Below are 27,867 nucleotides of genomic sequence, written 5' to 3'. Positions count from 1 at the left end.
CTTTGGTGTGTCTGTCCAGGCCATAACCTTTTTATCAATTGGGCTTTTGTCATTAAATTTTCAATAAATCCATATTGTCAGCATATGGAGAACACTAATTAATACATTTTACGTTTTGTGTTGGTTTCAGCTGTTGGTTTCGTCAAGTTTTGTTTGAGTACAAAGTGGATGCGGGTGGACATTTCATTTTAAGATGTGTTTGTGTTACTCTCGACGAGAGGGTATTACTGTTTGAGTCCTTTTGTTACCTCTGCAACCGAAGGTGGAAGGAGGTTATGTTTTTACTCCTGTCTATTTGTCTGGCTGGTTGTTTGTCTGTCTGTGTGCAGGATATCTCAAAAAGTTGAAGATGGATTCGGACGAAATTTTGTCGACAGATTGGGTGTGTGACAAGGACGAACTGATCAGATTTTGGTGAAGATCTGGATCCCGATCCGGACGCGAGAATTTAAAAATTTTTCAAGCGTTTCTTCACAATTGAGAAATAGGGCCAAAAACGATATAAAGTATAGCATATTTCAAAAAGATTTGGACGGATTATGACAAAACTTAGTGGATGAGTTGGGTCGGTTACAAGGACAAGCTGATTAAGTTTTTGTTCAGGTTTGGATGCAGATCTGGGCTATCAGTGGGATACAAAAAGTAAACTGTTCTGCCTGGCATAGATACGCTTTCTACTGAGTGACATTTTAGTTAGATTGCTTGTTTGTCTGTCTGTCTGTCTGTCTGCACATATTCTAATAGAAGTCACAAATGACACTTGGTTGTAGCTAGTAGTACATGTTATCTTTTTTCAACCAAGTACCTCTATAACGTATGTGCAGTGGCCTGCAAAAGTATTCACCCCTGACCAATAATGCCACATTTAGATGGATTACGAATTATGTAGAAACAATTTTTCCTGAAGAGATCAAACTAAACACTTATAGTTTAATGAGGTTACATGTCAGAAATACCTGCAAGTAACATGTACAAATCAAAATTCACTGATTGTAACAGTATTCAGCCCCTTAGGTCAGTACTTGGTGGAAGCACCTTTTGCAGAAATGACTGCTATGAGTGTTTTTTTGGATAGGTCTTCACCATCTTTTCACAGTGAGATGGTGAAATCTTTGCCCATTCTTCACGTGAAAATTGTTCAATTTCTGCCAATTGTGATGGGATCGTCGATAGACTGCAATCTTCAAGTCTCACTAGAAATGTTAATTTGGGTTCAGGTCAGGACTTTGACCGGACCACTCAAGAACATTCACTTTCTTATTATTCAGCCTCTCCAGGTGTGGCTTTAGCTTTGTGCTTCGGGTCATTGTCCTCCTGAAATGTGAATCTCCTACCCAGTTTTAGCTTTCTTGCAGATGGCAGCAGGTTTTCATCAAGGATTCTCCTGTACTTTGTACCGTCCATTGTCTCTTCTATCCTGACAGGCTAGCCAGTCCCTGCCGATGAAAATCAGCCCCATACCATCATTCTGCCACCACCATGCTTGACAGTAGGGATGGTTCTGACTGGGTAATGTGCAGTGTTAGACTTGTGCCATATGTAAAGCTTTGAATTTAGACCAAATATTTCAATTTTTGTCTCGTCTGACCAAAAAAATTTTCTTAACATGCCTGCAGTATCATTAAGATACTTTTTTTCATAAACTCCATATGAGCTTTTAGATGCCCCTCAATTTTTTTCTTGGTGTGGTTTCAAACAGAAAGAGGTCCAAAGTTTTTCCATATTTTCCAACATGGCTGCCACACCACGTGATCTATGATGTCATAATTATCAATAAAACATTCCACATCAATCGTCGCTCCTCAGGTGAAATTTCTTCTCAATCCGTCAAGCCGTTGCGGAGAAAAACACGAAAGTTCTGTGTGGACAAACAAACAAACAGACAGACAAATGGACCCAAATGCAACACCCTCTCCTTCGGTGGGGGTAATAAGCTCAGGTGGCATCAAAATGTTAAACCTTCGGAGGGGGGTGAATACTTCTGCAGGCCACTGTGCAATTACAAAGCGAGTCCGTCCATGAAGCGTGTTGTATTTGAATGCGAGTATGTCTTTAAAATACATACGATTGCAACGTGAATCTAAGCAAAAAAAACAAAAAAGGTCTGTGTGTCCTCTGCATGAACATAAACCTACATCCTCAATGCATTGTCTACACACCACACACAAATGCACCAGCACACAAACACCACACAAAACAGGTCTTGGCGTTCCGCAATCTCTCATTGCTCTTTCTAGTTTTATTCTTGATTTATTAATATCTTACTTTTCCCTTGTAGCTTGTTTCTGGCATTTAGTGTGTCTTTACATGATTTAAATACCTCTCGCCTTTCTTCCATTTTATTGTTAACTCTCCACCTTCCTCCTTTCTTATTTTCTTCTCATTTTACCGTTTTGGCTTTGTTTCTCCATATTCGTCTTTTTCTTGATAATGCTTTTTTTTTCTTCTCTTTATCCTTGCAAGTATGTGTCCTTTTGATCCCAACTTGACCTCATCCTTTGCCCTTCTTGAATGTCCAAAGAATCTCTGGTATATATATATATATATACATATTGTATACACTTTGTTCTCTCTCTCTCTCTCTCTCTCTCTCTCTCTCTCTCTCTCTCTCTCTCTCTCTCTCTCTCTCTCTCTCTCTCTCTCTCTCTCTCTCTCTCTCTCTCTCTCTCTCTCTCGCTCTGTCCCCCTCCCAACTCCAAACCCCAATAACACTTCATTATTCCTCCTAATTTCTTGACCCCCAAAATTCCTATAACGTAAGCATTACATACTCATCTCCCCTGAGCTCCCAAACTGCACCCCACAAAATCCTCGCAGACGGTCTGCTGGCCGCCTGTGCCGAGCAGAGCTCTGAGCAGTGCTTATAAAGGCGGAGTATTTTTAACCGGCCACGCAACAAGTTGCTCGCCGCCCCTCGGCATTGTTTCAAAGAGAAAAAGAGGGGAAGTGCCGTCAGTTTCCCGTTCGTATTTCCTGCTGGCGACAGCCAACCAATCTACTGAGCGTCACACTTTGTTCCCTAGCAGAGACCATTGTCTGCGCCTTATCTCCCTGTCTTCAGGTAATGCGCCCGCTGGCCCTGACCGACTTCGGTAAATATTGAAGTTACGGCGCAAAAAAGACATTTCTTTTTTTTCTGGCTCGTGGCGAATATTGCCGGCAATTGTTCTTTTCGGCCCTGGTACATAAGTGTTGTGAAACCATGAGACAAAGTCCACGAGAGTTCTTCAAATGCATACACCATAAGGCAAGGGAGCCTTTTTGCTGCCGCCACTACATTTGGGGGCCCAAATCGATCCCAACTTCTTGTGGGGTGAGTCGCGCTCATGTAAGGTGTGCGTGCTTGGCTCAAGCTTTTCACGAGCTGGCTTGCCTGGCCCGAATGAAGGTGATTTGGGCAGGAATTAGTCATTTGTTCAGGCTGCCAGCGATAATTTGTCTACTCTCCACAAAAGACACCGTGGGATCTTTAACGTAGCTTAGCGTCTATCCCAGAAACAGCATGTACAGTGATGTGATGTCCTGCCGCTAAACACCATTTTGATAGATTATTAGTTGGGTCCGATATCAAAGCATGACAAAAGACAACTCAAAGATAAGTGTACTTTACCTCTGCACAATCTTGTCAAACACGTGAGAATCGTTTAGCCACCAGTCATATTTCATCACCTTTTTTATCCCCAAAAACCTCAGCTCACCGCAGAGTCAAGAGACAGAGTGGGACAACCTACTGACAGTAGGGCAACAGATTTTGGACACCAAACAAAGGGATGACGATAAAGGAACGGAGGATACTTGCAGGTATAAGAAGGTTTCGTTGGGTAAAGTTAATGGAGGTAGAAAATATTGCAGGTAGCGATGGAGGGGCGGGGGGAGGACGGGAAGTGAGGAGAGATGGTAGTGCATCGTCAATTTGAAGTCCCAGAGGAAGAAGTGGGCTCCAACTGAAAGCAGTTCCACAAAAGTCAAGAAAGAGGAACAAAAGCGTGGAAGTGGCCAGAAAGCCTGGATTTCACGAGTTTCGCCAGGAGGGGTTCAGTGTTAGAACATGTGCATCCTGAAGGAGCTGGAGAGGGTCAGAGGGCTGACAGAGCACAGGGAGTTAGACGAGAGAAGAAGCATTTAGGAGAGCCCACTGGACCTGCCTGTGATACGAGTGGCAGGTCACTTTCTCAAACTTTTTTTTTTTTTTTAATTTTTATAAGTCTTGCGTGAAGATAATTAACACCACTATAGTGCCTGTCACAAGTCCTGCATGTAAATTGTACACTATTCCAGTGTAAAATCGTTTTCACTGAAGCAACTTTGACAACTACAAACAAAAATGTTTCTTTTTGTTTCTTTCCAGGACTATTCAATGCAAATGACATCAATAGTGTTGGGATTTCTATACTCATGATATCTTACACCCACCCCCCAGGCCCCATCCCTCCCTCATAGTCATCAGCACTGGGATCGACATTTGATGTGAAATCATTTTGGTAACATTGGTGCAATGCATTTAACGTGGCTTAACAGGGTAACTGAGAGGTATGCACAATCACCTCTAAAGCTGTCCAGCCTGGGTTTGAATCCCGACCCAGCTATAAACTGTCATCCCAGTGCTTCACAGGCAGGGTCATTCAACCTATGGATGGATGCTAAACTGGGCATCCCATCTACCTGCATTGAATGGTTGGTGGATGTTAAAGATGTAACGGTGTCCCTCGCAAAGAGTAGGCGAGCTATTGCCGGCACTGAGGACAAATTCCCAATTCCTGCCCCTACTACTTGGTCAAACATCAGGCCGGGCCAACCGGTTCGTGAAATATTTGGGCCAAGCTTTCACCAGCCAGCCCCACAAGTGGGAATTATTGTGGAACTAGAAGAAGAAGGTGAAATATGTGTTTGCCAAAACAATACTTCTACAGTTGGCTATGCATGACGAAAGCCCATCATTACAAAATGTAAAATGGCCGGACGTGTCAAGTTTTGTGGCTATATCCTGGTAATAAATAGATGAAGCAAAAACCTGCCGTAACATCCCAAATTTTAATCACCCTCTCCATTGCAAAAATGGTGTTTGCCAGTTACTAAACGTGAATATTGTATTGGTCAGCGAGAAGAGCCATCATGGCTGGGCAAGACGAACGCTCACGCCAGGCAACACTTCTTGGCAGTAGTCCCTTACGTGGTTAGCTGAACGAAAGTTCTTGTATCCTACACGAGCACCGACATGCACAGTTTTTACTTGTACAAACAGGATGTGAGTCACTCTTTTGTATTTGCATAACGAACACAATACACACACTTGTACGTCACCATCGTTATTTCACAGATGAAGTACTCTCTCTCTCTCTCTCTCCATGGGTGCCGTACAATTTGCATGGAATTGATAGTTTCCCCAACTCTTGTGCATTGTTTCATCACGTGGTTTGTGACATACAGGTGAACGCTGACGTCATCTCGGTGCTTGCAAACGCCAAGCCAAATCGAAGGAAAACTGAGCGTTTTCAGAGCGATATGACTCCGCACCTTGTTGGTGAGGAATCTCTTGCTGGTAACGAATCCTGACTTCACCTCATTGATGTCGCTCTTACTTCCTTTCTACTTCCAGCGGTTTGGCAACATTTTTATGGGGATGTCAGCATAATAAATTTTCTTGAATCTTGAATACGTACGCGACTGAAGTAGAGGTGGAGATCACTACTACGAATGCTGCTACTACTTCAACTACCTACGAGTACTTATTCTTCTTTATTAACAGCCTGGCTTAGTGGTTAAGGTGGCTGTCTTCAGATTTTTAGGCTCTTGAGTTTGAGCCCTTGTTGTTATGTTGAAATAACACCAGGTGGGTTCACTCAGCCTGTCATCCTTCTGAGGTCAGCAAAATGAGTACCAGCTCACTGGAAACGGGGGGCAACTACATCAACGGCGCAGCTGTGTTCCCAGCAATGATGCAACCAGCAGCCACAAGCTGCACAGGAAACAATAATTATTCTTCTTTAACAGCCACAGTTGCTTTCTTGTGGGGTCAGATGGAAAAACGTTTTGGGCCAAAATCTTTCACAAGCGAGCTGGCCAGGCCTAATGTTCAACCGAAGGTGATTGAAATTTGGAATTTCTTCATTGCCGACGATAGCTCGCTCACTCTTCGGGAATGACACCGTGGGATCTTCAACATCCATCAACTGATGCCGGCAGATGGGGCCGTCCGGTCCGGTCAAACCAAGGGAAAACGCACACACTAAATGATGTGCTGCCCTGCTTCTGAAACAATAGAATGACAGTTTAGAACCGAGTCTAGATTCTAACCAAGGCAAGACAGCTCAAAGATGAGTGTGGGCACTTCTAAGCTATCCTGCCAGGTCTACGTTTTTAAATATACACAAAGAAAAAAAACAAATTAAGCACGGGTTGCGGTTTCAAGGACCACGGCATTTGCTGATAAAGTCAATCAGAAACCATGATGTATCCCAAAAATATAATCATATACATTAATGATAAAGTCTGCACGCTCTATGCAGAGGTTTTTCTGATTAAAAAAAAAACACAAAACGAAGATGTCTGTAATGGCACTGCTTTACACCAACAAGCTCGAATGAGCGAAGATCCTCGTCCTCTTAATGATGACGTCATAAAAACGAATATGACGTCATTGTGATGTATCAGGTTTGCGATGGATTATCTGTGCTCATGCCCGGCTTGATTCCCGCAAACAAAAATCAAACAGCTTGCCTAGTTTCGGAGATAATGGTATAAGCGATTTCCATTAGCGGCGATATTATGACGTCAACTTTTTTTCTGGGAAGAATTTCCAAAATCGGAGATGGTTACTGCCTGTGCATGGGCTTTCTGCATATGCATGGCAAGTTTCACGAAGATCCGATGAAAACTCTTGGTTGTGAAACAAAAAATGTCAAAAAATAGGAATGACGTCATAAAAATGATATGACGTCATAGTTATGTATCATATGAGCGGTAATTCATCTCTGCTAATGCCCTGTTTGATTCCCGCAAACAACAACGTGAGTAAGACTTGGAGATCCTCCACGAGGATCTAAAAACATGCTCACTTTCAGAATGGGACTGCTGGAAACACATCCTGTGAGGTAGGGCTTACTACCAGCGAATAACAAGATCCAATGACGTCACAATGGAATGAATGTCTCAAAAGATCAATGATGTGTGTAACGTACCATCAGAATGGATGACTGCTGCAAGCCTCCTTATCCCCCTGAAGAAGCAGTCACAGAGAATCCAAAGGGAGTTGCTGCCATTCAGAGTGCAAAGCAACCTCCGACTCTGTCAGGGTCTGCACAGGAGGGTCAATTTTCTTAAATATATGCCCAAGAATGTCCCAAAGGTGTTCGATTGAATTTAAATCAGGACTCATTGGTGGCCAGTGTGAAGCTGCGATGGCATTGCTTTGCAAGAAGTCGGTAGCTGCACGAGAACGGTGGGCTCTGGCATTGTCTCCATGAATACAAGTCTTGTGAGAAGTTGGTGGTTGTCCAAATATGGAGCAACATAATCTAAAGTGTCGCGACAGTACTTTTCTTCTGCCAGATTAGCCTGTACAGTTACACTCCGTCAATTTTACAATCATAACAAGCAGCCCAGTATCATGAACGAATCCATGCGCAAATGGGATGGACCCCACAATGTTCCCTTTCACGTGTATCAGCTGTTGGGGTGTCACCAAATCCGAATTTGACCATCATCGTGTGCAGGATAATTTGTCTCTCATCAGAAAAATGGACTTTCCTCCAGGATGCAAAATTCCAGTGTTGGCATGCCTGTCACCATGCCAAGTGGGCTGCTTTGTGTTCCAGCCTGATAAGAGGGTGTCTTATCAGTCCACTAAGCCTGGTGTTGGCTTAACGGTTAAGGTGGCTGGCTTAAGATCTTAGGGTGTTGAGTTTGATCCCCTGTCTCTCATTGAATTAACACCAGATGGGGATGACTCAGCCTGTCATCCTTCCGAGGTCGGCGATTTGAGTACCAGTGTACTGGTAATAGAGGGAATTGCATCAGTGGCACAGCCACAAACCAAGAGAATGGTGCTACCAGCAGCCACACGCTGCACACGATAGCTAATCAGTCTACTGGCTTTATAACCTGCAGCATGAAGCCAGTTCCAAACGGTTCTCGTGGATAACTTAGGAGGAAGATTTCATTCATCTCTCTGAGCTGTGCTTGTGGCAAAAGGAATACAGCTGACTTGCCTGATGAGAACTGCATCCTCTATTTGAGATCACTCTGCATTGTCCAGATAGGAACAGTAGAAAGAGAGGGAGGGCACACCAACAGCAGGGTGAAGGGAAAATAGAGGGATCTAGGAGAAATAAGGGATGAGGGGAGGAATGAGGACTTTGAGAAGACACAGGATGTGAACAAGATGGATACAGAAACAAACGCTCAATCACAGAAGTGGAAGGAAAAACTGGAAACTTGGAAAGAGGTGGGCTTGGGGAGGTTAACTGGTGTACAAACGATTAAGTTTTGGATAGGGGATGATCTGAGTTGGTGGTGAACAGCTGTCTTGAATACCTGGTTGGTTGACTGAGGAAGTTGGTTCCATAGGTGGGAAAAAGAGGAACAAATGATGGGAGGTGAGCAGTGATCTTGGATTTTAGGAGTTTCACCAGATGGGGATGACTGGAATATCATGTGCACCATGCAGAAAGCAGACACAGACTTATAGAGACAGAGCACACACAGAAAGAGCAGAGAGTGCAAGACCAGAAAGGAGGTGGTAGAAGACAGAAAGACCACCGACCTGTCTGTGATGTGAAAGTGATAGGCCAAGAGATTCAACTTCAGAGGGAGATTCCAATAACCTTGAAGGACTTGGTTTCCACGGCATCAAGCGAAGCAAGGTGTGAGGCAGGGGTACCAACTAAGAGGGGAGAGCAGTACTCTATCAAGCTGCGGATGAAGGCCTTGTAGGTGGATAGGAGCGCAGGTGTACCAAGGAAAGACTGCACGATGGAAGACATCCAGTCGGTGATTGGCTTTGGAGGCCAACTTTGAAATGTGGTTTGTCCAAGAAAGATCATCGTGGATGGTGAGACTTAAAAGTTTGAGTGACTGAATTTCTTCAAGTGGATTGTTTAGAAAGTACATGGGAGGGTTTTCTGGATGGTCCTTTCAGAGAGAGAGAGAGAGAGATAGTGAGAGTGTGAGATTTGTCAAGATTGAAAGACATATTCCATGTGTTTGTCCAGCATATGAATCCATGGAGGTCTGCAGAGAGGGAAGAGGGTGCTGCCCACCTATCTGCAGGATGAGGGATGTCATGGCATTGAGTGTGGATGCATGAGGAAAGAGATAACTACGATCTTCCAGTGAGTCAGAGAGATTGTTGAAGATCAGGAATAGGTCTGGTCCCAGAATACTGCCTTGGGCCACTCCAGCCTTCACCGGGAGAGGAGATGAAAGGATTCCATTGAGTTCCACACATTGACTACGAGAGTAGAGTAAGTCAGGAAGCCACGTGTGAAGATGCCTTGGATGCCATAGGCAGAGAGTTTCGAGAGCAAGGTGGAATGCCAGACCGTGTCGAATGCTCGAGATGTATCTAGAGAGATGGCCCTGACCTTGTTTCTGATATTGAAGGTCTCCATTCATTGTTGGGAGGGCAGCAGCAGCATGATATCCTGGTCTGAATCAGAATTGATGATCTCGGAGGAGGCTGTTGGAGAAAAGGAAGGATTTGATGTCAACGACAATGATATATTTAATGACCTTGCTGCTGATTGGAAGCAAGCTGATAGGTCTGTACGTAAGAGGATTGGTTTTTGCAATGATGTTTGTGGTTTGTTTATGTTTATGGACCACTCTATTGATAGTCTGATGGAAGCCAAGTTGAAATCCAATGTCACTGTAAGACATCCCAGAATTGTTCATCCCACAAGGTTACCATCTTTGGGCTTCACTGAGTCTTGTACAAAGGAAAGTGAAAAGGCTGGTATTTAATATTTAAACTTAAAAAGACTAAAATCTTGTCAACTGAGAAGACGATGAGTTCAGATTTGGAGATGATCATACAGAAAAATAATGGAAAATTTCATCTTCGTGGGCTCTAAGATTGAAGTGAGTGGAGAATGTGAAGGAGAAATTGATTGATGGTAGCATTGGGCAGAACAGCAATGTCAGTATTGACAAGAATCTGGAAAGATAAAGATGTGACAATACGAATCAAGAGGAGGCTGATGAATGTTGTGGTATTTCCAGTTGCTATGTATGGATGTGAGTCATGGACAGTGAAAAGAAAGAAAGAAGTTTGACATTTTTGAAATGTGGTGTTCAAGATGAATGTGAAAAATTCCATGGACTGCAGTAAGAACAAACAAATCGGTGCTTGAATAAATTAGACCACCATGTAGATTAGAAACACTGATGCTAAACCAGAAACGGTCGTACTTTGGTTGGACGAATCATGCGTGCGCAAAACGCAAGTCTGGAGAAGTCAATCATTACCTTGCATGTGCTGGATGGGATAAAGGCTGAAACCAAGCTGTCTCTGCCAGAGCTTTGGGAAGCAGTGCAGATCACGATGTTTGGAGAAGTCTGATCATGAATGCCATCAGAAGGCGGCCACGACTTGACGGAATGAGACGACTGACTACATGAAGTCTTGTATGGGCCATAGTTGCATAGTTCACCAATGGAAGTATGCCACAATCTCGTTACCTTCTGTAAACCTTGACCATGGGGAAAGTGCTTTTTCAAGCTGATACCCCTCCTGTGCTGTATATGTTGGGTGTGCAAAATTGCCTTGGTCTACTGATAAATGGAAAACAGCCTGTGCATGAAGCTAAGGTTTCATTGATGTTTGAAAGAAAATTTGAATCTGATTCAATATTTTTTCGTTGACAGTATTGTTTTGTAGGCATGCTTGACTTTTCCCCTTGTTTGTCTGTGTGTCACCGATTTTGTCAGAGATGGCCGAACGGGTCTTCTTCAAACTTTCAGAGGTTCATTGGTGAGTTCTGGAAGGTGTTTTATGGAAGAAACAAAAAACTTTTTGGCATTTTTGAAAAAAAATGGATTTTTTTTTGGACTTTTCTTCGGCACCCACAAAAAAAGGGGAAAAAGAAAAACAAAATTTGATTTCTTCAAAATGTCAACAGGATTAGAACAGCACCCGTCAATGCCGGGTACCCAGATTCTAATATAAAAGAAGATGAGTTAGTGAAAAGGAGAATGTAGAAAATAGGGAAGAAATACGGGTATGACAATTGAGGAGAAAGGAGAAGAAAAAGTAGAGAAGCTTGCGAGGAGATTAGAGTTAAGGGAGATAGAGAAAGGGGGAGTTTGGGAGTGCTGGGGAACTTCGAAATGCCACCTTTTTGGTCTGTAAAATGTAGATAATCTCCTTATCCAACATGAAACTTAGTGTGGTCAGGGAATGAAGCACACACCACACACGGCCTACATTTTTATTACAGTGATGACTCCCCTATGAGAGCTTGTCATTAACTGATCGTGCAATTTGAATCAGTAATCAGTGTGGAGGAATGGTGTTCGATCAGTTGGCCATCAAAGCCACCATGCTGCTCGACATACGTGAGGTCTCTCATATTTATGAAGGTGTGCAAATAGATAAGGATAAATTTCCACGCTATATCCACTATCCATTACTTTCATGGTCATGTCATGCTCTTTCCAGATGACAAAATAAAATCAGTTTAAAAGGCAGAGAATACATTGGGTGGCTTACCATTGCTCTTCCCAGCAGTAGGCTAATCAGGATTTAGCAATTAGGAATGTGGTTGTGTTGCCACACACAATGGTCTCACTTTTTCTCCAGGTATCATGGGATGTTTAATACCCACCAACAGATGTGGCACCTGGCTCTGCATCTCTCTGAAGGGTGGTACACTCATTACCTCCACCACCGAAGGTAGGCGGATGGGCAGAGGTTATGTTTTTACTCCCTCTCTGTCTTTTTGTTTGTCTGTGACCAGGATATCTCAAAAAGTGGAGACAGATTTGGCCAAAATTTTGTGGACAGGTTGGGTGTGTGACAATGACAAATTAATCCATTTTGGTGAAGATCCGGATTCGGATCCGGATATGACAATATTTTAAGTGATTCTTCATCATTGAGTGATAGGCCGAAAACGATATACATCACAATATCTCAAAAAGTTTGTGAAGAGGGTAATCACAGGGTAAGTTAAAAATGATGATTTTACTATTTATGGTGTTGGGGGTGGGGGAGGTTTGGAGGTGTGGGGACTGTTATAAATATCGTGTTTGTTTGGTACTGGGGCCACAAGAGAAACAACACTGTATTTTGTATCTGTTGCTAAAAGATGAAGTGTGTGTGTGTTTGTGTGTGTGTGTCTGTGTATGTTTGTGTTATCCACTGTTGCTGCTCACTTGTATTGACAGGAAATGGTAGGAACTGGACACCTCTGATCCACCGATATTTCTCTTATTTCCTATATTTCCGTGAATCCGACTTGCATCCATGAAGACAATTATGGTTAACCATTCCTTAATTGCCACTCTTCCGTTTAAATGCTGCACATTATGTTTGAAAGACTATTTGAAATACAGATATCGTGCTCGCAACAGCAGGTCGAAAGCGTCCGCTCTAGTCGAAGCGAGCCGTTGAAAACGCACACCCAGCACATGCGTGAAAGGGTCTCCTTAGTCGTTAGCATTCGTACGTCATTTTGAAAAGCCCTTATTGTCCATAAACAAATTTCTTCAATGAACTAGGACAAGCTTGTGAAGATGTGTAGCATCATACCAGCTATGATACACCCATTACCGTGGTTATGCCACTCTCTAGTTGTCAGTAGAAAACCTTAAAACTCTGCTGCTGGTTCATCGATTCTCTTTTCTGGACAACGTCAGAATTCAAACATGCCATACGGCATGCAAGATACCACAAAAAAGGACATTTCTTGAAAAAGCATAGAAGTTGCAGTTTGCATTTTTATGTGATGGATGTATACTACAAATTGATGAAACGAGTTATGCAGTCGAGAGGCATGAACGGTCATGGCTATCGAATGCCTGCCGGTTGCATCATTAGTGGGGTCAGATTGCCGCCGATGCATTCCCCCTGTAGATCAGAGCAGTAATTTAAAATTTGACTGGAGTACCGATATATAATAGCCTACTCTCTCAAAATGTACCGTGGGACCGTAAACGTCCACCAGTGAACTCTAGCAGACGGACAACCGGCACAACGTCCTCTCAAAGGATGGCGTAGTCATTGATCCAATGCCGTGCCTGCGAAGAGGACTGGCTAAAAATGTGTCACCCTTAAACCACAGCCTTTGTTGAATTCGTTTGTTTTTGCATGCATTAGTAATACAGTTTTGTCTTAAAATATTGTAGAATTAACTGCTGCAAACTATGTGCTCTTCTGGGATATAGTGTTCTGAAGATGGGGATTTTTGTGTTTCTTTTCAATACTCCTGCACAGGTGGATTACTCGTGCCGTATATGAATGACAATCGTGTTAATGTAGTGTTGTTGAATTGTTTAGGTTTGAATGTTGTTGATCTTCATTGGATAAGCATAATTTAAGATTACTGGTTGTAGCAATCATAATTTAGACATATATGTTGTGAAACAAAATGGATACAACAGCACGCCACCAGATGCAAGCTACATCAGCTGTTGGTAACCAAAGCTGAGAAACGAGTAAAAGGGACCGTTTTCACACAACCCAGGTTTAATCGAGTCCGGAACAAGCTGTCAGAGTATCATCTGTGAAGACAACAGCTGGAGGAAAGCAGCGAGTGACATATACCTGAACACATTTGGCCCATGCTTTTGTGTTCACTGCACAGCTCAAGTTGTGGTGGAACAATCTTCCTCTGGGGATACTGTCATACAGTATGTAGTTCCCTCAATTTTAGTAACGAGGTGTGAGTTGTCCTTCCCCTTTAAGTCTCAAGTAGCACATACGTAGTTGTAAGCGCAGTATTGGTGTGCATTCTTGATCTGGCTATTTTTCTTCGCATGATCCAAACAAGCATTATTTGTAACAAGTTGGGTCACCTGATCAAATTCGGGCTACTTAGACTTTAGCAAACCACCAATAACATTATTATTATATTAGCTAAAACTAAGTCATAAATAAGCAAAGTCATAAATAAGCAAAGTCATAAATAGATGAACACATTAGAAAAGAGGGAAACAGACCAACAGCAGGGTAGAGGGACACACCAGAGGGGAAATTTGGAAGAAGAATTGGCAATGAAGTAAAGAAATATTGAGAAAAAAACGTGTAAGCCAGAAATGGACATTTTACACCTGTAGCAAAAAGTAACTTCGGAGTGCAACACGGCACTGATGGGTCAAATGGTGTCATTTCCTTGTTTGAGGTCATGCAGGATTGTGCAATCACTCATCAGACTCAGTTTAGTCTTGCGGAGAATGTGGACTCTGTATATTAATTTGTATTCTGCACACAGAAAATAAAGATTTAAATGCATTTGGTTTGATTCTTGACAAAGCATCAACCTTCAAACGTGCAAGAGCAGTCTAAGCTCTGCCGCTCTTTGGGCCACAGAAGTGACGCACCAGCATCGGAGCCAATGTGAGGTGAGGGGTGGGAATACTTCATGCGATGTATGATGTTCGCTTGCTGAATTAATCATTATGTCATGTTTTATATCAATTTGATGACGAATTTAAAGAGCAGGTTTTGGGTCGCTGATGACTTCGCGTGATTCGAAGGTTGTAAGCACATTAATAATTGTTGGGCAATTATTTTCTTACATTTGAAACTCAAAATATGCGAAAATTAACTTTTAAGTCAAAACTTTTGTCAGTAATCGAAAAACAGTCCGGAAGTTACCGAAGATGCTATGACGTCACGTTCTCCAAAAACTTCGTGAACATTCGTAAACAGCGTGTGAACAATGGCGAGATGCGAATCAGAGAGTGATTTCAGCGGCGATGAAATTGAGTGTTTTCATTCCGATATTGCCGAGGACGAGTCGGAGGATGATGGGAATTTATACTCTGGAGTTTCTGGCACTGAGCCATATAAATTTGAGCCACTTGTAAGTGCAAGAAAACGGCCTATTTCGTGTACAAGTGGCAGGACTGACTGCCAGCTCTGGGAGGACGGAAACCTCCCGTGGAGCAGAAGGGCGAAAGCTCGCTCGATCTTGATTTTCAGTACGAATACAGACCGTGAAAGCGTGGCCTTGCGATCCTTTTAACTTTTTGGGTTTTAAGCAAGAGGTGTCAGAAAAGTTACCACAGGGATAACTGGCTTGTGGTGGCAAAGTGTCAATAGCGACGTTGCTTTTTGATCCTTCGATGTCGGCTCTTCCTATCATTGCGAAGCAGAATTCGCCAAGCGTTGGATTGTTCACCCACTAACAGGGAACGTGAGCTCGCAAGAATAAGGTAAGTTTAGTGCAATTTGAGCTTTTATTCGTCGAGTTATGAATGTTTCAATTTGAGGGAAGCTGGCACGTTTGGCCACGGGCGCCTTGGCTAGATCTAGGCCGCGGCGCTTTTTCCACAAAGATGAGGTTTAAAAAACATTTTTCATCCCAATAAAGGTCATCATCACATGCCTGACTTGTTAAGCTGTCGGATTATGTAAAGATTGTTCGTGGATGGCTGAATATTACAGTTTAATGACTTTGACAAAATAATTTTAAATAATGCCGTGAATTCCTGTGGTGAATTGAGATTTTTGCTTCGATCGATGTTGCGGGTTCGTTTTAAAGTAAATTCAAATTCTGTTTTTGGTTTCTGCAGTAGCTCAGGATGCTTAACACTCGGTAGTTGTGAAGTTTGTAAAATTCCGATATTTTATTAGGTTTATGTTCGATGGCGCTCAGGGCCTCGGGCGCCTTGACTCGATGTTAGGCCGCAGCGCTTTTTCCACAAAGATATTGTTTAAAAGGCAGGGAAAATTCCCCCGTTTTGTTTGTACAAATCTTATCCACTGCCAGCGAATGTCTGATTCCTCCGGGAATCGGTGGGAGCGATTACCCGTTTTCCAGCCATTTTCGCAAAACATGACGACACACGTCCGAGGCATGATGTACAAATATCCAAATAACTTTGTTCTACAATAATTCAAAATCAAAAGGATAATATAGACAGTTGCAAGCTCAAAAAAAGAGAAAGAACGGCCTGCTGAACTGGACACTTCTTCAATGAAAGAGTGAGCTTCCGCTTTGTTTTGGAGAACGTGACGTCACCATCCATATATGGCACGCAGCTGTTTTTTTCAACAGCCTCGAGAAATAACAATTTCGGAGTTAAATTTCATTAATTTTCCCAATAGTTAGGCAACCACAATAGTTTGCATCGAACTATTTAATGCACATATAATCATATTGATAAATTTTCAGAATATGTTTGGTGACCTGCAACCTGCTCTTTAATGTTTTTATTGTGATGTTGAAAATACCAATATTTGGTGCAAAATACCCCTTTCACCCCCTTCAAAGGGGGCACATCCAGATGCGGAGCACAACCCCACGAGACCTTGCTCTTCTGATGCATCGTGCCAAATTTGGTCCACATCGGTCAGTTAATTTGTGAGGAGAACATGTCTTAGTATAGTCAAATATTAACAGACGTACTTACGGACGGATGGACACCGGGACCCACTCAATGAGCTTATTTCGGAAAAATAACCAAGTCACTGAACACAGTGCAGTAAGAGACTGTTTGGGCATTTCCCGGGATAAAAGGTCCCAGTGCTGAGGCATGCCGTGTCAACTGGCACTCAGACGTGACAATATATTCTCTCCTTCCCTGTGACTGTGTCAATCAATCATGTAAGGTACTAATTCCATACATATCAGCATTATTTTAATCGTCTTTTTTTATTCATTTGGTCCACATGTTCTATGTACTTTTATTTTGGACTGGAATACTTTGTGAAGTCTGTGATGTCCAGCTTGGAGCAAAGTATGTGCATGCTCAGGGTGAAGTGATTATGTTAGAATTTAAGGCTAATTATTTTTATCATTCCAAATTGATACATAAAGTTCTATTCTTGATATCACTTGCATTATGTAATGGGGTATTGTTTCCTGGGATTTGGTTATCTTAAGTACTTCACTGTCCAAGGCACTTAGCAGATCCCATTTTTTGGATGTGGTCTATAAAAGACTTCATTGGTAAAATGGAGTACTGTATTAAAGGCCCGTAACAAGACGGTGCTGTATTTTTTTCAATCATGTGGAAGCTCAAGATGAGGGGAAGGGTAAAAAAATCTTTTTATTCATTTTATTTAGTTAAGTTAAGAGAATGAATTACAGAGGGGAAGGTGAGCAGTGAGCAAATATGGTGATGGAAATCTGTAGGAAGGAGCCAGGCTATATTGAAAAAGAATGATTAACACCAAGAAAAGCATGCAAAGATTCATGGGAATTTGAGAATACAACGATGGACATAAGTGATGCTTTAAAGGTTTAAAGGAATCGTTTTGGAGCGAGGCATCAAGAGGGTAGAAATTGGAAATGGGTTGGAAAGTATGGAAGGAAATGAGTTGAGCACAAACAAGAATTACAAATGAGGTAACTAAATGACAAGGAGGTGGTAGGCATGTGAAGTGGTTATTGTATGAGGTATTAAAATTTGAATGTTTTAGTTTAAGAGGATATGGAAAGAGATAGAGTGGGAAAATGAGCAGGGAGCAGAGATTAAGATGGAGATAAGGAGAGAGGAATTCTCTTTCTCCGTCTCAAAACCATGATCCATGCGGAACATGAATGAGTAACACAATAGGATATACAAAAATGTAAGACTTAAGAGAAAGTATAAAAAAAAATACAAAGTGTATTGAAATGAAAAGTTTGAGGGGAGGGAGGAGGATGGAGAGCAGAAATGGGGACGGAAAACAAGGAAGGAAATTAGTCGAGCACGTGAGGTTTACTGAAGAACCCTAACAAGCAACAACAGCAAGTATACAAAGATATAGATAACTTGCAAGGGCAGCAATGAATATGACTTGTTTTTTTTAACAATGTTTAAATGAACAGACTTCACAACAGGCAGCTATTAAAATTATCTGATCAGTTGCATTTAGCTTTGCAAGAACCACACAGGCCTCATCTGGACAGAAAGAAACCTGGAAGTGGAATGTCCTTGGTAATTAAGAAGATTATTTGCAAAGCTTTGGTGGGACATTGCATACTCTATTTCTGGAATATCTTCCTCTTTCATTCCATCACTTAAGAGAATATCATCAGATCTGATGTTATAAAATATGAAGCTGAATGTCTGAATTGTGTTTTCACATTAGAGGCCTGTGTTCCACCTCCTCTCCAACCAAACCTACAAATTGCTGTACCTCTCACTCTCTCCAAATTAAATGGAATTACTTTCTCGATGAGGAAATCCAACTCACTTTTTCTCAGTGACCCCTTTACATTGACGGAGTCTGATGGAAACGGTCCTATAATCTTGAAGACTTGCTCAAATGAAATGGCTTACCAAATCTTCTGGCTCGTCTCATTTTCAATGTATCTCAGCGGCATTACTTTATTCTGGAATGTAGCAAGTGCAACAACAGGGTTGTTCTTAGGCAAACACAACCTATGCAATTTCAGAGTATCTGCATTGTACCATGGCTGAGCGAATTGTGGCCTGTTCTTAAAGGTTAACATTCGCACTTTATGACAAATTCATTAATGTACAGTATCGCACTACTTATTTGTTTATGTGTATAGTAATGTGGTGACATGTTGAAAAAAAAAAATTGGTTTGCAATCATTGCATCTAACATCAAATTACTCAATTGTTATGATTTTAAAACAATCAAGACTCAAGCGAAGACTATCATAGCAAAGACTATCAGACCCAGTTGTTGGGTCTGAAAAGAGTCGATTGATCATTTCAGTTTCCGATGTCATTAATTTCAGCAGGTCACGCCACTCAATGTGTGGTATTAGCATGAAGCAAAATCTGCTGAAACTGTCAGGCTTAACTAAGGTGTTTCTCGCTGCCATTATATGAGCTATGCGACCTTTTGCTTGTGTGAATCAAGAAAGGGATGCATTCTAGAACAATTTATCTTTTTGATATTTATGCTTGACAGATAGTGGGAAAGTTGTCAAATATAGCGATTACTTCTATCATTTTCTTTGATGATGCACAAAGAGTTGCACTGGATGAAATATTGGAATAAATAACTCCAAAGTATTGTGGAGTGTCACTTTTTTGCCATTCCTTCCAACTCACTTGTATATTATAGGTATTGCTGGTAAGAGGGATAAGGGAATTGAGTTCTGGATGCATTGAGTCATCATTGGACAAATACTGCCTTTGTGTAATACCTATTCACAAAACGGAATCCATAATTACCCCGCGCACACGAAGTGAAAAGCGGGGTTAAGCGATTGGTTTACTTCTGTCTGTCTGTCTGTATGTCTGTCCTGTCTACAAACGTCAGTTTATCATCAAGGAACAACTTGATTTCAATGAAATGTTATATTTCAAACACAAATTGGAACATGAATCAGAAAATGAACCTGTAGTTTAACAGTGCTTTGGCTCTGAATTCGTCCGAACCTCACATGCGCCGAGAGGGGTGAGATAATTTTCTTATTCTGTCTGCCTATCTGGCAGTCAAACAAAATTGAAATTCATTCCAAACAGGAAACTTTCTGCTATTAAGGACGAAAGTTATGCTTTTAAGGACGTCATGAAGGACACAAAAACAACAGGCACAAATAACTAATGCAACATGTTAAATAAGAGCGAGAATTTCTTTGCAATATATGTTCCCATCCATCCATCCATTAAGACCATACTCTGTGCAGAGCGTTGGTGCTGCCCAAGCAGTCTCCTTGGCTATTGGGCACAATCTTGGATGGGTCACCACTCCAACACAGTATACCAGCAAACTGGCATTCATTTTCCCAACCCCAGAAGGATGACAGGCAGAGTCAACCCCACCTGGTATTAATTCAACAGCCGACTGGGATTTGAACTCAGGATCCTAGGATCCCAAACCCACCCCCTAACCATTAAGCCAACACCAAGATGGATAGTTGCATGTTGACAAAAGAACATAGACTATTGTATCTTGTTCATATCACCTTTTGAACACTACAGGTAGTTACTGAATTGCTGCGCGGTGGACAGAAATTGGTTTCTTCATCACATTGTGCATAGGAAGAGAGCTTTGTTTCCGCTTTTTCAATTGTTTTCACATAACCATTATAGAGTGCTGGTGGTTGCTCATTCCAGCCAAGAACGAGTAGTCTGTCTTGGCAGCACAAGAGTTTTGAAACAAAAGCGTAAAGCAGTTTGGGTTATCCCGCATGAAATGATTGCTGAAGCTCTGACGTTTCAGCTCTGCCCTTCCTTGGAGCAAGTTAACATGCATAGGGCTTATTCATTCCCATTTTGGCAGTATTACACCATTGCAGTGGCTATGTGTGGTCAATTGAAAAAGCAGGAAATGTCCTTAGTCGTTGAAAAGATTCAATTGTTTTCATGTAGAAGGGAGCAAACATGTCAGACACAACAGCACAATCTTTGCCGTCATATTGTTCCATTTCGGTCCCTCTCGTGCAGCATAAATAGGAAAGGGTTAAACACTTGTGCTACACTAGCTTTTCATATTCCCGAGCCATGCAGCAGTGTTTGGAACACATGGTACCTGGATAGTGGATACGATGAACAGCTTTCTGCACTAATTTTACAAAGACAATGGCAGATGAGATTCCTCTATTCCATTATTTTCCTTGTTGATCCACATGCGGTGCGTTTGCGAACCAGTCTTGATTCAGACAAGGCTCACACGAACACAAATCTATCCTTATTGTCACTTCCTGTTTTCGCTCACCTGGAACATAGTTACGGGAGCTTATGGGTGGCATGTTGTCCGTCCATCATTCCATCTGTCCATTCAGTTATCCACAAATACGGGGCTTGCCCCCTTAAATTGGTATTGGCTTTCTTCTCAGAAACTACACAAACAATTCTGATGAAACGACCACAACCTTCATCATCCATGACCAACCAAAGTTTGCTCATGACATTAAAAAAAATTCGGGGGCTGAGGGGGTCCACGGAGGGAGTTTATGGGTGGGAGTTGCCCCCCCAAAGGGATATTTGCTTTCTTTGCGGAAATGACACACAATTCTGATGAAAGTTGACCGTAGCCTTCATCCTCCATATTGCACCAAAGTTCATTCATGATATGAAACATTGGAATAATCTTGCTCTAAGGGGGTGTAAAGGGGGCCCCCCCCAAAAAAAATGTATTTGCTCTCTTCTCCGAAACTACACACACAATTTCGATGAAACTTGACCACAACCTTCATCACCCATGATGTACCAAAGATTGTTCATGGTATTGAAAAAAATAGAGGTCTAAGGATGTTTACGGGGGTTGCCCCCCCAAAAGAGATATTTAGGCCCGGTCACACCTTGACGTTTTAGCCAACGTATGCCGATTTTTGAATTTTTTTTCTAAAACGCTGGCACACGTTGAATACGTTATGGGTAAGTTTTGATAACATTGAGAGCACGCTGAAAAACACTGCCATACGTCGTTGTACGCTGGCTTTAAACGTTGTACTTTTTGGTTGTCCTCAAATTTTTTCATGCTTGAAATTTCACGACGTATGCCGGCGTATCACTCACACGTTCTGCTACGCTGGCCACAAGTTGTATGTATGGTCTGCGATCGTTGACAGACGTCAACACATGCTACTTGTAAGTTAATCATAAGTTGAGACACGCCGAGGTAATGTTTAGCGTACCTGAAACTTATTTCTAACCTATGATTAACGTGTTGTTGGCACGTTACGCGATCGTTGCCACACGTCGACAGACGTTACTTTTAAGTTACTCATAGGCTGAAAGACGTCGGTATAATGGATCGTCCTTGCGTCAGCGTCTACGGCCACGGCCAGGACACTTATTTGCAGCATTCTTCAAACTTTTCTTCGGCATGACGAGGATGTTCACACTTCGATGTCTAGCTTGGCTATGATTCCAATTGTCCATCGGCAGCGTCTATTTAAAATAGTCGAGTTTGAGCGTTTTAACACGTTCAGAAGAAACGCTTCAAATTTCCAAACCCCAGCGTCAAAAAATAAAGGCGAGTGACAGCAATTTAAATCGTTCATTGTAAACAATGAAAATAGCTGAGTGGTACCGTTTAAAAGTCGTTGAGTGTAAAAAAAATCCAATTGTTGAGCGCAAGCGTCTACTTTCAATAGTGGAGATGCAGCCATTTAAATCGTTGAGTTTATCATTTAAATCGTTAAACGCAAGGACGATCCATCATAACCCACACCCTCCCCCTCACACTCACCTACTACTGCCAACATGAACAAACTACTACTAATACTAATACTAATACTGATACTGTTACTGCTGACATGGACATCTACTCAAAAAGGACTCGAAAACACTGTTGGGTTCCCCTTTTATGAGCAGCATTTTTATATACCAATTCCCAAAACCGCTGGGAACACGTCTTTATATGGCAGTTGTAAGCTGGAAACACGTTCATTTATTTTTTTTTGTCGACCGGAAGACGTCATTGGAATACGTCTACATACGTCGATGTGTGTTGGGACTACGTAAAGAATTGGTTCAAAGCACGTCAAACATAAGTTATAAATAAGTTTCGCGTAAAAAAGACATTACCGTGACGTGTTTCGACTTATGAGTAGCTTATAAGTAGCCTTTGTGGACGTGTGTAAGCGTCCACATATCGTGTGTAAAACTTATCCCCATCGCATGCGGAACGTGTGTCATACGCCGAGTACGTCGTAAAATTTTGAACATGTTTAAAATTTCTTGACGTACTCTACTTACTACGACGTATGATAGCGTACTTTAGCGTTCTACTCACGTATACCAAACTTACTCATACCGTATTTGACGTGCCCCAACGTTTTAGACACATTTTTCTTAGGTCGGCATACGCTGGCAAGATCGCCAAGGTGTGACCGCGATGTTGACACTTCCATTTCTACGGCAGTTATGATTCGAATCGTTGTGTGTCAGCCTTTAAATAGGCTACGTCACGACATCGTCGGCGATGCGTGCAACGCGCTATGCCTAAGTTAGACTATCGTTGGGCATCGGTTGTGTAGGCCGACAACAGGTTCAGCATTCGTTGGTATAAGTTATCTATAACACAACAAAACATTCTGTGTCCGTTACCAATGCGTTATACATAAGACCAAGTCGCTATGAATACGTCCGAATCTTTAAAAAAAAACATCAAAAGTTCAACGTAAGCCAGCGTTTTACATACATTTTAATACGTTGCCATCGCTGGCTAAAACGTCAAGGTGTGACCGGGCCTTTTGCTTTCTTCTCAGAATCTACACACGCACAGTTTTGTTGAAACTTGACCACAATCTTCATCACCCATAATGTTCCAAAATTTGTTCATGACATTAGAAAAATTGTGGTCGAAGGGGATGTAAGGGGGGTGAGTTGCCCCCCAAAATATGTATTTGCTTTTTTTCTCTGAAACTACATGCGCGATTTTGATGAAACTTGACAACAAACTTCATCACCCGTGATCTACCAAAGATTGTTGACACCATTAAAAAACAATCGGGGTCTAAGGGTGTTTATGTGGGGTTGCCCCCCAAAAGAAGTATTTGCTTTCTTCTGAGAAACTACACACACAATTCTGATGAATCTTGACCACCGCCTTCATCACCTGGGATGTACTAAAGTTTGTTCATCACATGAAAAAAATTGGGGTCTCAGGGGTTTTACATGGGGGTTGCCCCCCAAAATATGTATTTGCTTTCTTCTCTGAAACCACACACACAATTTTGAAGAAACTTGACCACAATCTTTATCACCCATGATGTATCAAAGTTTGTTCATGGCATGAAAAAAAATCGATGGGTATTTACTTTCTTCTCCATTATATATTTGGTGGGTCATCCATGCCTACCAGTGGTTCCCTGGTTATCTTATCCAGATGCTACCAGGTGAGCGCCCAGGGATATTGCCCCGATGTTTCAATTTGTCTGTTTATCCATTCACTTATATCTTGTATATCTTGAGAACGCAACATTGTATGGCCGCCAAACTTGGCAGCCATAATGGGGGGCCCATACAGTGTGTCAGGGTTGGTGATTGAAGTGGGGGAGGGGGTTGTTGGGGAGTGGTAAGGGGGAGGTCTCTATATCAGGTTCTGGCTATTCACATCAGCCCTAGCAGCTGCAGTGCTACCAAACCTGGCATGCTTAAGGGGGCCCCAATGGGGGATTTGTGGTGAATTAAATTAAGGTATTACCCTTTGATGTATTCTTCAATGTAGATGGGATTTTGAATGGGGGTAGGAGGTCTCTGTAACATCCAGAGTGATCGCAACCAAACTTGGTAGCATTCATGTAGACTTCACAGGATTAAAGGTGTTGATAAAGGAGTGTGGAGTTGTTTATGAAGAAATAAAGTTGTTAGCTTCAATAGATTTTGAGATTTATAGGGGGAGGATTTGGAATCGTGGAGGGGTATTCTATTTAATTGCTTTGATACGCGATTTTCAAAATGACGCAATCCATCCCAGAATGCTTGGTGTGGATGTGCAAAAATCCCCCATTAAATCCCTTTCGAGCCAGATTTTAAAAATGTCATGAACAAATTTTGGTACATCTTGGGTGATGAAGGTTGTCATGAGGTTTCATCCGAATTGTGTGTATCGTTTGAGAAGAAAGCAAATACCTCTTTGGGAGGCAACCCACTCCCCCCCAGCCCCCCCTCCCCACATAAACTCCCTCTGTAGACCCGTTCAGACCCCGTTTTTTTATGCCATCATGGGTGATGAAGGTTGTGGTCAAATTTCATTGAAATGGTACGTGTAGTTTCTGAGAATAACTTGCCAGTATTTGTGGACAGATGGACGGATGGACGGACGACATGCCTCCCAATAAGCTTCCCGGAATGACTTTACAGGTGAGCTAAAAACCATCCCTGGGAATATTACAACAAACGAACTACAGTTGGAAGCTGTCCAGGGCTCAGCGACAAACCTGAAGATAGCCCTCGGCACAAACTTTGAAAACAGAAAACTTTTTTTGTATACATTGTCAAGGCTCATATGCGAGCGAACATAATGCACAACAAGGGGGGCAGGAGAGGGAAGGACAAAACAGTGGGGAACAGAGACATTAGGAGATCTGTGGAAGGGAGAGGGATGGGGCGGAGAACATGGGGTACAGAAGATGGACACCACAGGGACTTTCAGGACCTTCCACGACAGAGAACTTTTGAGAAGGAAGGCAGGGAATTTGAAGGAGGTGAGTTTGGGGTGGATTAACGGGGGTAGAAAAGATCGTGGTTTTGAATGGGGGAAGATAAGAGGTGGTGGTGAACAGCTGTTTTGAACACCTGGAGGAAAGAATGGGGTTGAAGAGAATGTGGGATTTTATTCCAAAGGTGGGGAAAAAGAGGAATGAAAGAGTGAAGGTGAGCAGTGATTTTGGTAGTTTTACCAGAAGGGGGTTGCTGGCGGACTTTGAGCACCCTGCAGAAATATGGGGTTTTCCAAAGTAGATGGGAGGGGTTTCCAAATGGGGACATATCGCAGACAGAGTGGGGAGGGGGGGCAGACCAGAGAGGAGATGGTAGAAGACAGAAAGATCACCGACCTGCCTGCAGTGAGAGAATGAGAGGCCAAAAGACTCAACCTCACCACGGGAGATATCAATTATCCTAAATGCCTTGGTTTCCACAGCGTGAAGCCGAGAAAGGTGAGAGGCAGGAGCACCAGCCCTGAGCGGAGAGCAGTACTCCATCAAGCTGTGGACGAAAGCTTTGCATGTAGTCAGGAGCTCAGGTAGGCCAAGGAAGGACTTTGCATGATGGAGGATTCCCAGTCGGCGACTGGCTTTGGAGGCCAGGTTGGATATGTGGCTTTCCCAGGAAAGAACATGGCAGATAGTGAGCCCCAGAAGCTTGAATGAATGGACTTCTTCCACAGGATTGTTGAGAAAGTAGATTAGGGGGGGTGGGGGGCATTCCAAGCGGTCCTTTCGGAGAGATATAGTGAGAGTGTGAGATTTGTCAGGATTGAAAGACGTGTAAGACCAGTTTGTGATTTTATCCACATCTGCAGAGTGAAGAATCTGTTGCTTGCTGGTCTGAGGGATGATAGATGGTACGGCAGAGGTTGGAGTCATCAACAAAGAGATAAAGAGGATTTTCCAGACAGTCGGAGAGATCATTGATGGAAACCAGAAAAGGAATAGGGCCCAGAACACTGCCTTGAGGAACTCCAGCCTGGACAGGAAGAGGGGATGAGAGAACTCCATTTCGGGCCACACGTTGGCTGTGACAGGAGAGGAAGTCTGTGAGCCATGAGTGGAGATGTCCTTGGACTCACAACCTCACGAACCCTCTCTGAAAGGACTGCTTGGCAACCCCCCCAACCCCCACCCCATTTATTTTCTTAACAATCCTCTTGAGGAAGTTTAGTCATTCAAACTCCTGGTTCTCACCACCAGCCATGGTCTTATTTGGCAAGCCGCACTTCGAAGTTCGCCTCCAACGCCAGTCGCTGAATGGGTATCCTCAGTCGTACGGTCATTCCTTGGCACACCTCTTATCCACCGACAAGGCCTTCATCCACAGCTTGATGGAGCACTGCTCTCCCCTATGGGCTGGCTTCCCTGCTTCACACATTGCTCAGCTTGATTCCATGGAAACCAAGGCCAACAACATTATTGGAATCTCCCGTGATAAAGCTGAGTCTATAGGTCTTTTGAGGTATTCAAATGCCTTTCCGTAACACTACCCCCACTTCGCCATCGGAGACAGGTCTCCCTGTCTTTTAGTGCCTCCTTTCTAGTCTTTCACCCTCTGCTCTTTCAGTGCTTTGTCCCTCCTCCAAGGTTTCTGCAGAGCACATATGGTTCACCATCAACCCCTTTCTGGTGAAACGACCTAAATCAAGGAACACTACTCACCTCCACTCATTTATTCCTCCTTTTTTCCCCACCAGTGAAACCAACTTCTGTATTCTCTCCAATGTCATTCTTCCCTCCACATCTTCAAGTCGGCTATTCACCACCATCTCAGATCATCCCCAATCAAAAATCATGATCTTTTCTGCCCTCCTTAAGTACCCCCCACCCATCCCAACCCCAATCCTTTCTCCTTCCAAATTTCCAGTTTTTCCTCCTGAGAGTTTCCTTCTGTATCCTTATTGCCTGCCCCATGCATCCTCTCCTGCCCCCCATTCCTCCCCACACCCATTATTTGTCCAAGTCTGCCTCTATCTTGGACTGCAACTCTGCTGTTGGAGTTTTCCCCCTCTCTTTGCTGTTCCTTTTGTCCTGTTGTGTCCTCCTTATCTGTTCAGTGTACTACAACTATGTGTTCCTCGAGCCTCGACTATGTATACAAACAAAACAAGCTCAAATGAGGTAAGATCCTCGTCCTCTTAATGATGACGTCATAAAAACGAATATGACGTCATTGTGATGTATCAGGTTTGCGATAAATTATCTGTGCTAATGCCCGACTTGGTTCCCGCAAACAAAATTCAAACACCTTGCCTAGTTTCGGAGATAATAGTATAGGCGATTTCCATTAGCGGCGATATTATGACGTCAACTTTCTTTCCCAGGAAGAATTTCCAAAACCGGAGATGGTTACTTCCTGCGCGTGGGCTTTCTGCATATACATGGCAAGATTCACGAAGATCCGATGAAAACTCTGGGTTGTAAAACAAAAACTGTCAAAAATAGGAATGACGTCATAAAAATTGATATGACGTCATAGTGATGTATCATATGTGCGGTAGTTCATCTCTGCTAATGCCCTGTTCGATTCCCGAAAACAGAATTCAAAAAGCTTGCCTCGTTTCGGAGATAATTTTTCGGCGATTTCCATTACCGGAGATATTTTGACGTCATAACTTTTTTTCTAGGT

The 27,867-nt window shown here is 42.6% G+C and overlaps 1 protein-coding gene across 1 annotated transcript in view; it reads left to right on the top strand.

Annotated features, from left to right (window-relative positions):
* The first annotated feature begins 2,969 nt into the window (after window positions 1–2,969).
* The window catches only part of LOC147032955 (uncharacterized), a 71,786-nt gene continuing 46,888 nt past the window's right edge, over window positions 2,970–27,867 (top strand). The window contains exons 1-2 of the mRNA XM_085871020.1: window positions 2,970–3,061; window positions 11,798–11,890. Of these exons, the coding sequence (XP_085727146.1) occupies window positions 11,803–11,890 (88 nt within the window). The 5' untranslated portion in view covers window positions 2,970–3,061; window positions 11,798–11,802. The remainder of the gene's footprint in view (window positions 3,062–11,797; window positions 11,891–27,867) is intronic.

Source organism: Eptatretus burgeri, chromosome 2, assembly GCF_056783735.1.
Source record: "Eptatretus burgeri isolate ZD-2024b chromosome 2, Ebu_testis_v1, whole genome shotgun sequence".
In the NCBI taxonomy this organism is placed as follows: domain Eukaryota; kingdom Metazoa; phylum Chordata; class Myxini; order Myxiniformes; family Myxinidae; genus Eptatretus; species Eptatretus burgeri.
Note: the sequence above shows the minus strand (reverse complement) of the source record. Positions and strands in the feature narration are given on the sequence as shown.